The sequence below is a fragment of the Mobula hypostoma genome, chromosome 2 (assembly GCF_963921235.1).
Source record: "Mobula hypostoma chromosome 2, sMobHyp1.1, whole genome shotgun sequence".
In the NCBI taxonomy this organism is placed as follows: Eukaryota; Metazoa; Chordata; class Chondrichthyes; order Myliobatiformes; family Myliobatidae; genus Mobula; species Mobula hypostoma.
In genome coordinates, this window is record NC_086098.1 from 120,858,803 (window position 1) to 120,870,920 (window position 12,118).

The 12,118-nt window shown below is 43.4% G+C and overlaps 1 protein-coding gene across 2 annotated transcripts in view; it reads right to left on the minus strand.

The window, feature by feature from the left end:
- Positions 1-5,868: 5,868 nt before the first annotated feature.
- Positions 5,869-12,118, minus strand: part of LOC134342430 (serum response factor-like) — a 71,764-nt gene continuing 65,514 nt past the window's right edge. For both annotated transcript variants that reach the window (XM_063040550.1, XM_063040551.1), the window contains 2 exons: positions 9,964-10,040; positions 5,869-9,135 (listed from right to left, as the gene is read on the minus strand). In XM_063040550.1, coding sequence (XP_062896620.1) covers positions 9,034-9,135; positions 9,964-10,040 — 179 coding nt within the window. In that variant the 3' untranslated portion in view covers positions 5,869-9,033. The remainder of the gene's footprint in view (positions 9,136-9,963; positions 10,041-12,118) is intronic.

The window sequence follows — 12,118 nt, forward strand, 5'->3', positions numbered from 1 at the left end:
CTCTCATCGTCCATCGCTGCAAAGATAAAAGCCCTAATTCACTCAGTGTATTCTCATATGGCAAGCCCTCTAGTCCAGGCAGAACCCTAGTAAATTCCACTGCATTCTTTCAAAGCTTATTCATCGTTCCTATAATGAGGCAAACAGAACTGAACACAATATTCCAAGTGTGCTGCAACCAGGGTTTTATGAAGTTGCAACATTACCTCCTGGCTCTTGAACTCAATCCCCCAATTTATGAAGGATAACAAACCATATGAATTCTTAACAATCCTATCAACTTGCACAGCAAATTTGAGGGATCTGTGAACATGATCCCCAGTATTCCTCTGTTCCTCTGCATGCTAAGAATACTGCCATTAATCTTGTACTCCATCTTCAAGTTCGACCTTCCAAAGTGAATCATTTCACTCATTTCCAGGTTGAACTCTATCTGGCACTTCCCAGCCCAACTTTGCATCTTATCAACCCCTTGTTTAATGTACGAGCTTCTACACTCTCTTCAATTCCACCACCCTTCCTGTACCTGCAAACTTACTAACCCACTTTTCCACTACCTCATCCAAGCCATTTATAAAAATCACAAAGAGCAGAGCTCCCTGCAAACACCACTGCTCATCAACTTCCAGGCAGAAAATGCTCCATCTACAACCACCCACTGCCCTCAATAGGCAAGCAATTCTCAATCCACACAGCCAATTTCCCCTGGATCCCATGCCTCCTGACTTTATGAATGAGCCCACCACAAGCAATTTTGTCAAAAGCCTTACCAAAATCCATATACCCCACATCCTTTGCTCAACATTCGTCAATGTGCTTTGTCACTTCCTCAAGTCTGCGGAGATTTGGCATGACATCTAAAACTTCAACAAACTTCTAGAGATGCATCGTGTAGAGTATATTGAATGACTGCATCATAGCCTGGTATAGAAACACCATTGCCTTTGAATGGAAAATCCTACAGAAGATAGTGAATTTGGCCCGGTACATCAGGGATAAAGCCCCCCCCCCAAAACCTTTGAGCACATCTACATGAAATATTGTCATAAGAAAGCAGCGTCCATCATCAGAGATCCCCACCTCCCAGATCATGCTCTCTTCTTACTGCTGCCATCAGGTAGAAGGTACAAGTGCCTCAGGACTCAGAACACCAGATTCAAGAACAGTTACTACCCCTTAACCATCAGGCTTTGGAATAAAAGGGGATAACTGCACTCACTTGCCCCATCATTGAAATGGTCCGAGAACCAATGATCTCACTTTAAGGACTCTTTATCTCACTATCTCATGTTCTTGTTATTTATTGCTATTTATTTACACTTGCATTTGCACAATTGTTGTCTTCGGCACTGCAGTTGATCTTTTATTGATCCTATTATAGTTACTATTCTATAGATTTGCTGAGTATGCCCACAAGAAAATGAAGCTCTGGTTGTATATGGAGAGGTATGTACTTTGATAATAAAATTTACTTTGAACTTTGAAGGGAGGGAGGCAGAAGAAAGGAAATTATAGGCCAGTTAGCCTGACTTCAGTGGTTGGAAAGATGTTGGAGACTATTAGCAAGGATGAGGTTTCAGGGTACTTAAGAGACACATGATAAAATAGGCCAAAGTCAGCATGATTTTCTAAAGGGGATATCTTGCCTGACAAGTCTCTTGGAATTCTTTGAGGTAATAACAGGCAGGATAGACAAAGGAGTCAGAGCATGCTGTTTATTTGGATTTTCAGAAGGCCTTTGACAAGATGCCACACGTGACGCTGTTTAACAAGATTACAGCCCATAGTATTGCAAGTATGGTACTAGCATAGTTAAGTGACCGGCAGAAGGCCAAGAGTGGGGAAAGAAGGGGGCCTTTCTGGTTGGCCGCCGGTGACTAGTTGTGTGATGCAGGGTCAGTGTTGGGACAATTTCTTTTCACATTGTATGTGAATGATTTGGATGATGGAATTGATGGCTTTGTGGCCAATACGAAGATAGGTGGAGGGGCAGGTAGTGCAGAGAAAGCAGGGAGGCTGGAGAAGGACTTGGGGAATGATGGAATGGGATAGAAAATGAAATAGGTGGAATTGGGAAAGAGTAGGGAATGAAGGGAACTGGCAGAAGTAACATGCGAGTATTGACAAACACTAATGAAAGGTGATGATCAAGGCACAAATTTGTACACTGGCAAACCTGCCCATAAAGACGGTCATCAATTAGAAATGCGATGGCAAGTCTCACAATACTCAAAGAGATGATATTATTCACCCCAGCATGCAGCAAAGCCTGGACAACATTTTGACAACTGCTTAAATATTTGCAGCACAGGTAGTGACCATCTACAAATGAAGTCTAATCACACCTTTACACGCAGTCATTCTCATCACTGAGAATCCTACCAATACTTTGGGGACACTACCAACCAGAAACTCAACCGGAGTAACCACATAAATACTGTAGACAGAAGCTCTGGTGAGTGATTCATTTCTTGACTCCAAGACCTTTTCACCAACTGAAATTTGGGACATAGTGATTTTATGGTAGAGTGGTTCCAAAACAAGCCAAAATTCCTTCTACATCTGCTGCAAAATATAAGTTTTTGTAAAAAAAAACATTGCTGGAGGATCAACATCTGTGGGGAGAGAAATTGCTGATGTTTCATGTCAAGACCCTACAACAGGATTGAAGCTGGGATGGGAAGATCACTCAATGTATGATGGATGAGCTTAAATTCCCTCTCCAGTCAGTCTTGATGCAGGATCCCAACCCAAAATGTCAACAATTCTTTCCCCACCCCCACTACAGGGGCTGCTCAACCCGCTGAGTTTCTCCAGCAGTTTGATTTTTGTCTCTATAATTCTTGGTGGCAATTTATTTGACAAACTGTACACACAGAGTATGGTGGAGATACTGAACAAGTCATTCATATGTATGGGGGAAAACAATTAAAAATCCAGGTCACTGACATTTCATCATCAATCCAAAATATTAACACTTTCTCTCCTGAGACACTAACTGAACTGATGAATATTACTGGCATTCTCTTATTTCACAACACTAGCATCTGCAGTGTTTTTGTCTCTCTGCTCTATGACTTAAATCTGGTCCATGTTGTGTTACAAAGTCCAGCAGATGGCAGTGTATGCAGCCTCTCCACCACTTGTAACCAGAAGGTTTGAACACCAACAGGCTGTGCAGAGAAATGTACCAAGTCTAATTCTTTTTCATTTCAAAATAAACTTTATTCATAATAAATATCTATACAAAGAATAAACCATTCAAAACATTTACATTTCTGATCAATGCATGCTTAAAATATACCCATAACTTTGCCACTCATGCAGCCTCTGGGATGATACACCATTTCAATATATCATTAAGGGGCTTTCCCACCTATCCCAACCCCTCCATGTCAAATAGCAGAAGGGGCCTAGACAGAGCTTGTATTGGCTGCACTGAGCTTTAGTGCATCTCTCAGCATGTATTCCTGCAGCATTCCCTTATAGACATAGTGTAGGACTGAAATGAGACAAGGGCCCTTGCATCCTTCTCAACACACCCATCGCAAAGCCAGTCTTTAAAGAGGTGGGTGACCGTCCATCACATAGCCAGCGTAGTTATCCTTGGGGAAACACACATTGGGAGTTACACCGAACAGGAAGGATCTGACTGGGAGCATCTCTTTTCATCACCAGTCAAGTGACGTCTTGGTGCTTGTTGGTGACTTCTGATGATGAGAAATTCTGCAAGACGGCCAGATCAGTCTGCTCAGGGAATCACCCCCGTCCTGCAATATCTCCAGGACATTCTGTACTGACCACTGCTTGATAGACTTGTGGTCAAAGGTATTGGGCTGGCAAAACTTTTCCACAAAGGACAGGTAGTCTGGCAATGTGCAGCTGATCGGGGCATTATGTGGCAATGGGGTCAAGCCCATCCTTCACAACACTCAGGACAGATAGAACCAGCACGAAGTTACACTTGATCCTCACTTATTTGGTTTCTACACATAACCAAATGTAACCACACACAAACGTGATCATTGGGAAGAGAGTGACATCGGGTACACTTTTCCCTCGTTGTCCAGGGACTTGTGCATCGCAACCTGTTGGACTCATTCTGTCTTGGATTCCAGATGAACCGGAAGACACTGGGTAATTTCTAAACCAGAGGGGAGGAAAGATGAAAGTAATGCAGCTGATGACCAAGTTCTTCCCAGTTATTAACAGGGAACACCATTCCCAGAGTCCCAATTTCTGTTCAACCTTTCTAATCCACAGCAAATTCTTGTTACGTGCATCAGCCCCTCTAAACCAGATCTCCAACACCATCAGGTAATTAGACCAGACACCAAAGAGATCACTGGATTGGTTGGGTCAGTTTCCAAAGGACATGACTTCAATATGTGCAGTTGACTCCAGCCCGATGCTGATTCAAACTGGTTGCAGATGCTAAACCATCTAAGAACTGATCTTGGATCCGAGTAGAAAATGCCACCATTGTCCACATACGTGGGCATTTTCACCTGGGTGCCTCCATTACTTGGCAACATCACTTCTCTTAAGCTTTCATTCTCTCAGTTCTATGCAACACACAAACAGGATTGGGGTAGGTGGCCAACCCTGCCTGACTCCAGACAAGATGAGAAATACTGTCATAGATTCTGACATGCTGCCAGCCAGAAGCATGGAACTGAGCACAACTCAGGACAGTTAGCCATCTCTTCTGGGAGTTTTATTCAAATTTTTAAAAATGGACGGAGTCAGTCAACTCCTTTAGGGGCAGTTCATCCACTATCCCACTTGCTGTCATCTAAAGTCTCTGTGATAAAGGTTCTGGGAGGCTGTGCTACCTGTGGCCTTTATGTTGTACAGATTAGCACAGAAGGATCTGCAGCTCCTCAAGAGTCTGTCAGTGAGGATTTTACTGAGTTGCCCTCTTCCTTAAGGCCGTGGATCACAGAGCTCCCACTCTGAACCTTTTGGAAAAATCCTGAGCATGTCCCATCCCGCTCCAGAGTAGACACCGGATTGGAAAATAATATAGGAGGATTCAGAAGCAAAGAGATAGACTTACCAGATCATAACCTGTCCATGAAAAGGACTTTCCTCTTATAAAGATATGAAAAGAATTTATATCTAGCAATAATAAAGCAGGGTGCAAATGGAAATCAACTCTTTTAGACTCAGAATAGCCTTAAATAAGGAAAAAGAAAGAACTGTGTATGCTGGCAATCGTTCTATAAAAAGAATTATGTAAATGCTCAGCAGATCAGGCAGCACTTATGGAAAAGGTTGAGGAAGAAGAAAGAGGCAACGATTGTGGAAATTCTCATCAGAGCAGATAAAATGAGGTGAACAAACAGGCAGATGGAAGTATAGTTGGGATTTCCATGGGCTTGTAATCTGATTGTCATTAACCTGTCCCATGAGTTCAAACATAAAAATGTATATCACATCATCAAGCTCTTCAGCCCACAATGTTGTTCTTGGAGATTCTGGTGCAGATAAACTAACATCGAAATAAACTAGTAATGAAAAAAAAAGAGAAACTCCGCAGATGTTGGAAATCAAAATAATACACACAAAATGCTGGAGGAACTCAGGTCAGGCAGCAGCTATGGAAATAAGTAAACAGTCAATGTTTTGGGATGAGACCCTTCATCAGTACCGGCGATGAAATGCCTAACTAATCCCTTCTGCCTATGGAATGCCCATATCCCTTCATTTTCTGCACATGTATGTGCCTATCTGAGAACTTTTTAAGACCTCTAACATACAGTTTGTATTTACCTCCATTACCATCTGTGCAGCACATTCCAGACACTCTCCACATAAAGAAGTTTATCCCACACATCTTTCAACTCACCCTCCCCCCCACTTTAAATGCATTCCCTCTAGTATCAGACATTTTGACCCTGGGGAAAAGACACCAGGTGTCTCCTCCATGTGCCTATCGTAAACTTCTATCAGGTCTCACTTCAGGTTCTGCCACTCCAGAGAAAACAACCTAAACTTGTCCAGCCTCTCCTTATGGAACATGTCCTCCAATCCAAATGGAGGCAGAGACCCAGAGAGGGAAGTGTCAGAGATACTAAACCTGGAAAATCTCTGCAGACGATACTCAAAAGTGGACATGTGCACATGGTGAGGGCAATGGGACGAGAGTGCTGAGGTCACACGGCACCTGTCACAATTGGCTGCATAATTTATTCAATTTATTTCAAGGCAATTTTTAACTCTGTATCTGTACACGGTACTCTTCGTATGCACAAAGTTTCCAAAGAATAAATAGAATCCAAACACTGTGAAAACAAAACAATAAAAATTTGTTTCTTTTATTAAAAAGCTTTCACCATGTAAATCACACCAAAATCAGGCATGTCAGGGAACCATCTGCTTGGTGACACACACCGCTCCTTAAATTGCAACTCATGGCAATAGTTTTATACTGTGAAAAAATTTGTTAAAAAACACACAGCCCTCCCCTGCCCCGCGTGATACAAACTCATACACATAAAAACTGCAAATACAATTTACAAGTGTTTTTCTCTTCTTCTCTGTAATACATAAATACTGAATAAACACCTATAAAAATAAACTCTCTCTTTCAAGGCATTTTATAAAAAGTAGTGGCCGCTTCCTATGAAAACGCCTCCCTTCATAGCACCAAAAAAGCAGCAGCTTGCAATTGGGCCAATCACTGAAGGAGCCAAGAAAGGCAGGGAAAGTCAGGTGCCAGGAACAGGTCAGCGGCCATGGTTTCAAGGCTGGTATCTTGGGCAGTGGGTGCACAAAAGCAGATTACCCCACAAGCATGTCGTGTTGGGATAGGGGAATGCCAGAGTTGCTGCTCAGCAGCCCAGTCAGGAAGAGTCAGCCTTGCCTCTCCCTTTCAACTGCATGATGAATGATCCCAGGCCACAAGCTTCACAGTAGCAGCAACTTCCCTGCCCACCATATTGATCAGCTTATCAGTTCATTCAACAAATCATGATACAAATAGCAGGGCTCCTTCCAGGATCACCAATCCTCGAAACACAGATACAAATCATGGCCAACATCTCACGCACCAAGAGGTCTGTGCAAGCCCCTACCCTCTTATCCCAGGCAAAGACCAACCCAGGGTCTTCCCTCTCACAGTGTCCTGAATCAGACTTTAGAACACTAAATTATAATTCTACATCCAATAGCTGGGACACCAAGGACAAGCAGACTATGAGCTAGACTTTTTGCACTAAACTTTACAGCCAGCCTTGTTCCTGTCCTGCTCAAAAGAGGAATTGCAACTAATCTTAACGCTACTTACTCCTTTAAGTGGGTGGAGTGAAATACAGCCAATACTGATCCTGCCTTCACCCAAATGAGCGTGAGCTGCAACCAATCCCATTGCTGCCTTCTTCTCATAGAGGGGGATTTAGAACATCAAATGATACAGTACAACAGTAGGCCATTCAGCCCCTAATTAAGCTAATGATGCCTAATTACATCAATTCCTTCTGGCTGCAGATGATCGATACCCCTACACTCTCTGCACATTCCTGTGCTTATCTAAGGGCCTCTTAAAGGCCTCGATTGTATCCATGTCCAACAGCAGACCTGGCAGCCTGTTCCAAGCACCATAATTTGCTGTGTTAAAAAATACCTGACCTGCACATCTCCTTGGAACTCCCCCCCTCACCTTAAATGCATGTCCTCTATATTAGACATTATGACCCTGGGGAAAAAGATACCAGCTGTTTATCTGTGACTCTCATAACCTTATAAACTTCTATCAGCCTTCATTGTTCCAGAGAAAACCCAAGTTTGTCCAACCTTGCCTTATAGCACCTGCTCTCTAATCCAGGTAGCATTCTGGTAAACCTCTTCTGCATCCTCTTCAAAGCCACTACATCCTTCCTATAATGGAGCTGAATTGAATACTCCTGACTTGAACGTGATAATTCGCGTGATGAAGGCAAGCGTACTATGTGCCTTCTTTATGCCCTATCAATTTGTGCAGCCACTTTCAAGGAGCTATGGAATGGAACCCCCAGATGCCCCTATACATCTGAGTAGCCAATCTCATTTACCTGACTGTTGTTGGGTGTGGGGGAGATGGGAAGGCTTGCATCCAATTTGGATCCTGCCCCGATCTAGCAATGGGAATGTGCAGCCAATCTGATCATTGCTGCTGTACTGTGTGCTTGGCTGCTTCTTCCAGCTGGGTTTCAGTCATTGGAAACCACCTGCAGCAGTAAGTGCCTTATTTACACACCTCTACCACAAGGATGAGACCATTGACTCTGTTTCCCGTCTGTCCCCCCACCAAATGGCCACTCCAATAGGTCAACCAATTTAATACAGATTACCAATCAAAATTCACATAATCTCAATTAAAAGCATATTCTAAATACTTCTGTGTGTGTGGGTATGTATACATGAGCACACGTGTGCATATGTGTATATTATATGTGTGTATTTCATATATACATATATAAAATACACAGAAACATACATATATTATACACACACATAGATCCCTCCAACAATTTTATTTTCAGTACAAATATAACAACAAAATAATTGTTGGAGAATTGTGGAAACTTTAGTGCCCATAGTCTGCAAAGTTAAATTGTAGCCCGGAGGGCAGGCACCAAAAATCCAAGAGAACCAGACAGATCCAGGCCTGGACACAGTCCCCACCCAGCCACATTCAAAATCTGTAGCTAAAAGCTGAGTTGCCACAAAACTAAACACATTTGCAACAAAGTTCGTCAGAAGACTTTGTCCCTCCAAGGAGCAGGGAGAGGAGTGAGGTTGTATTTACACGGCCTTCACAATAGTGTGAATCTTTGGCTGAAGCCTGATGTGGGTCCACAGCGTGCAAATCGCTTTCAATTATGAAAAAGATAAACCTCAGGCAGTCAATAATTTCACATTGATTTAGAAAAAAGCTCCATTCATCCTTTCTGAATAAAGCAGGGCTGAGGGAAGCAAAAATAAATAAATATAGCAGGCAGTTTCTAGTTTAAATAGATGGTGCTCCTCTTGGGTCCTTGCCAGCAGTCGTCAGTCATTCTGGGCCAGCTTGTTGTTGTGTGTGGTCTCCAGGCTGCTCACCTGAAGCTCTGTCAGACTACCAGTGCTGGATTGTTGGCCAATCACTGTCATCTGTGGGGGGGGGGGGGGAGAAAAAAGAGGACAGGAGTCACCACCCACCTGGTTCCTGGTTTGGCATCAGGCAACACTCCTCCCTCTCAAGCGTCTGAGGCCTGGGATGGGATAACACCCCCTCCACCCACACCTTCCTTCAAATCTGGCCTCAAGAGTCACCCAACACCTACCAGGACACAGCCCTACCCCCCCACTCCATCAGGTCTGAGTCCTGGGATAAGCTAACACCCACCCACCCAGTTCCAGGCCCACAAATCACTCAGCAACTAACTACCCCACCTGCAGCAGATTCAGGTTCTGGAATCACACAGCTGTCCCTCCCATTCACCCTGTGCTCCCCTCCTACCCCAACCCTCTCTAGAGAAGCCTGGGATCACCCTGCCCACTTCTCCACCTCTTTTCTCCTTCAGGACTGGGAAACAGGGTCACCCACTGGTAACTGTTTTGGACTTTCACTGCCGCTGGTTCTCACCCCGGGCTCTGTCCCCATTCTATGACCCGGTACTGCCAGACATGATCAACCCATCCCAAGGGGGCGGGGAGCCTGTGTGTGCAGTGTAAACATTTCCCTGACTCTCTGGGATGGAAGACTTTTCAGTTTAACAATCACCATTTACTAATATTTCAGCCCGGAAACTAGTAGTGGCACTGGCCATCTGTGTTTCTCTGGTCAGCTACTGGCTGTCACTGTCACCTAGTAACAAGACACCTAACTGGAGAATAACACCTCCAAACCTCCTTTCAGGGTGACAGCACGAGTGTGAGGGTGTTATCGAGGGAGAGCCCACCCCGCTGCCCACAGCTGGCTGTCCGTGTGCAACATACCTGGTGAAGCTGGACAGCTGACAGTGGGATTTGGACAGTGCCCGTGGGAGCAGTCAGCACAACCTGAGGTACACCACCTGCAAGAGACAGCAAGCAGCAAATACACACTCAGTCATTGCACATCACCCATGCACCTCGAGTCCCAGTACCAGACCAACACCCAATGTATCCCTGCCAACTCTGACGATTGCCACCTCTAATTTCCCACTTCACCTGAGCCAAAACTCATTCCCTTCATCTATATCTGAGAATCTCATCAACATAAACAGTGCCCAATTCTTCCTCCTCTAGATTTTTTCATAACACAAACCAAATCTGTTTAAATCTTCCTTCCCTGTCACCAAGCCCACTCTCACGTCCTGTCCATTTCTTACTTATCTCAGACTGCTAATCTGAGTATCCAACTCAGTAATAGGACACTGGCTTACACTCTCTCCAACTACATCACTACAACTGTCAGCACACTTCACAAAGCACCACGGTGGACCAACAGACAGAGAGCGAGACCACTGACCAGCAGAGATAGACAGCTGCTGAGAAATGACCCCAGCAGCCCCTCCCCAATGTTGTTAATCCTAGCCACACTTCAGTTCAAGGACAATTAATGTAGTGGTCACCAAAAAATCCACGTCCTGTCAACAAGTAAATAAAACAAGTTCCCTTTGTGTGGTGTCGAGGTAGAAGGGTAGCTGGTTGCCGCCACATACAGACTGAGGAGTAACTGTTAATATCATCCCTGAACTATTCTCCTTTTTTTTTGCTCAGCATAACAAAACTTTCAATTTCCAGGTGCATTAACATTTCTTCCCCTCACAGCTATCAGAACACTTCCATCAAAGTATAGGCATCACCACCACATCCTAAACAAAAGCCCTTATTAGTATAGCAGACAAGTTTACATCTACACATTGTAGAAAAGGTTGCCATGTTTTATGGAAACTTTGTTTTTGAGTGTACCATACATGTTAAAAAGTCCAAAGGAATGTATTCCATGATTAATTTACGCTAACCAGAAAGTCCAGGGGCCTTATCAGATATCCAACAAAGTAAAATGTTCTTTCTCACACAAAAAGTCAGGATATGACTGCTGGGTAGGCCTAAGAGAAAAGACACTGGGTCCAGTTCAAGCTCCATCTTCAGAATTTTTTCCATTTCACCCAAAATATCACTCCAGTATGCCTGAAGTTTGGGACAAGTCCAAAAACAATGGGTGAGAGTTCCAGTATTTCCTTTACATTTAGAACACATTGGAGAAACCCCCGTCTTAAGTTCAGAGAGACAATCTGGAGTCATTTGGGCTCTATGCAGAATTTTGAGTTGCAATGCTTAAGTTCTATTAAAAACCAAAATTTTCTTTGCATTATCACAAATGTCTTCCCATGTTTCAACTGTAATTTCTACTCCCAGCTCTTCCTCCCAAACCCTTCCCAGCTGCTCAACCTCTCCACAAGAACATTCCCACGAGATGCTGTAAATAGTACTGATGGAAACTTCACCCTTAGAACAAAACACCCTCTTTTCTATGTCAGAACTATAGAAATCAGTTAATAATGATGGTTTTTTTTCTGAATAAAATCTCTCATCTGAAAGAAACGAAAAAGATCATTGCTGGGTCTGTTGAATTTCTGTACTATTTGACTAAAAGACATCATCGTTCCTTCATCAAACAAGACTCCTAGATGGAAAATGCCCTTAGAAATCCAAAGTTTAAATCCAGAATCCAATATGCCAGGCTGAAAATCTGGACTGCCGGTTATTGGAGTGAAGGGTGATATTTTCGCTGCGTTGCCCTCAATTTGTCGCACCGCCCTCCAAGCCTTGATTGTGTTAATTGTTATTGGATTGTGACAATATTCCTTAACTAGTTTCATTTTATTGAGGAAAAGCAAATTAATAAGAGGGCATTTTACTTGTAAAGCTTCAATGTCTAGCCAAATTGAGGAAGGGTCCCTGTAAACCCAGTCAACCACATAAGATAAAAAGGAACTTAATTGATATTTTTTGATGTCTGGAAAATCCAGACCCCCTAGACTACTGGGAAGGTGTAACTTAGACATTTTACTTTGTCTGTTGGGTGAAAATGACTGGAATCATTCGTATTGGGTAGAGCAGACGAGGAAGAATGTTCATTTTGAGCAAGGATATTCGGCCAAGC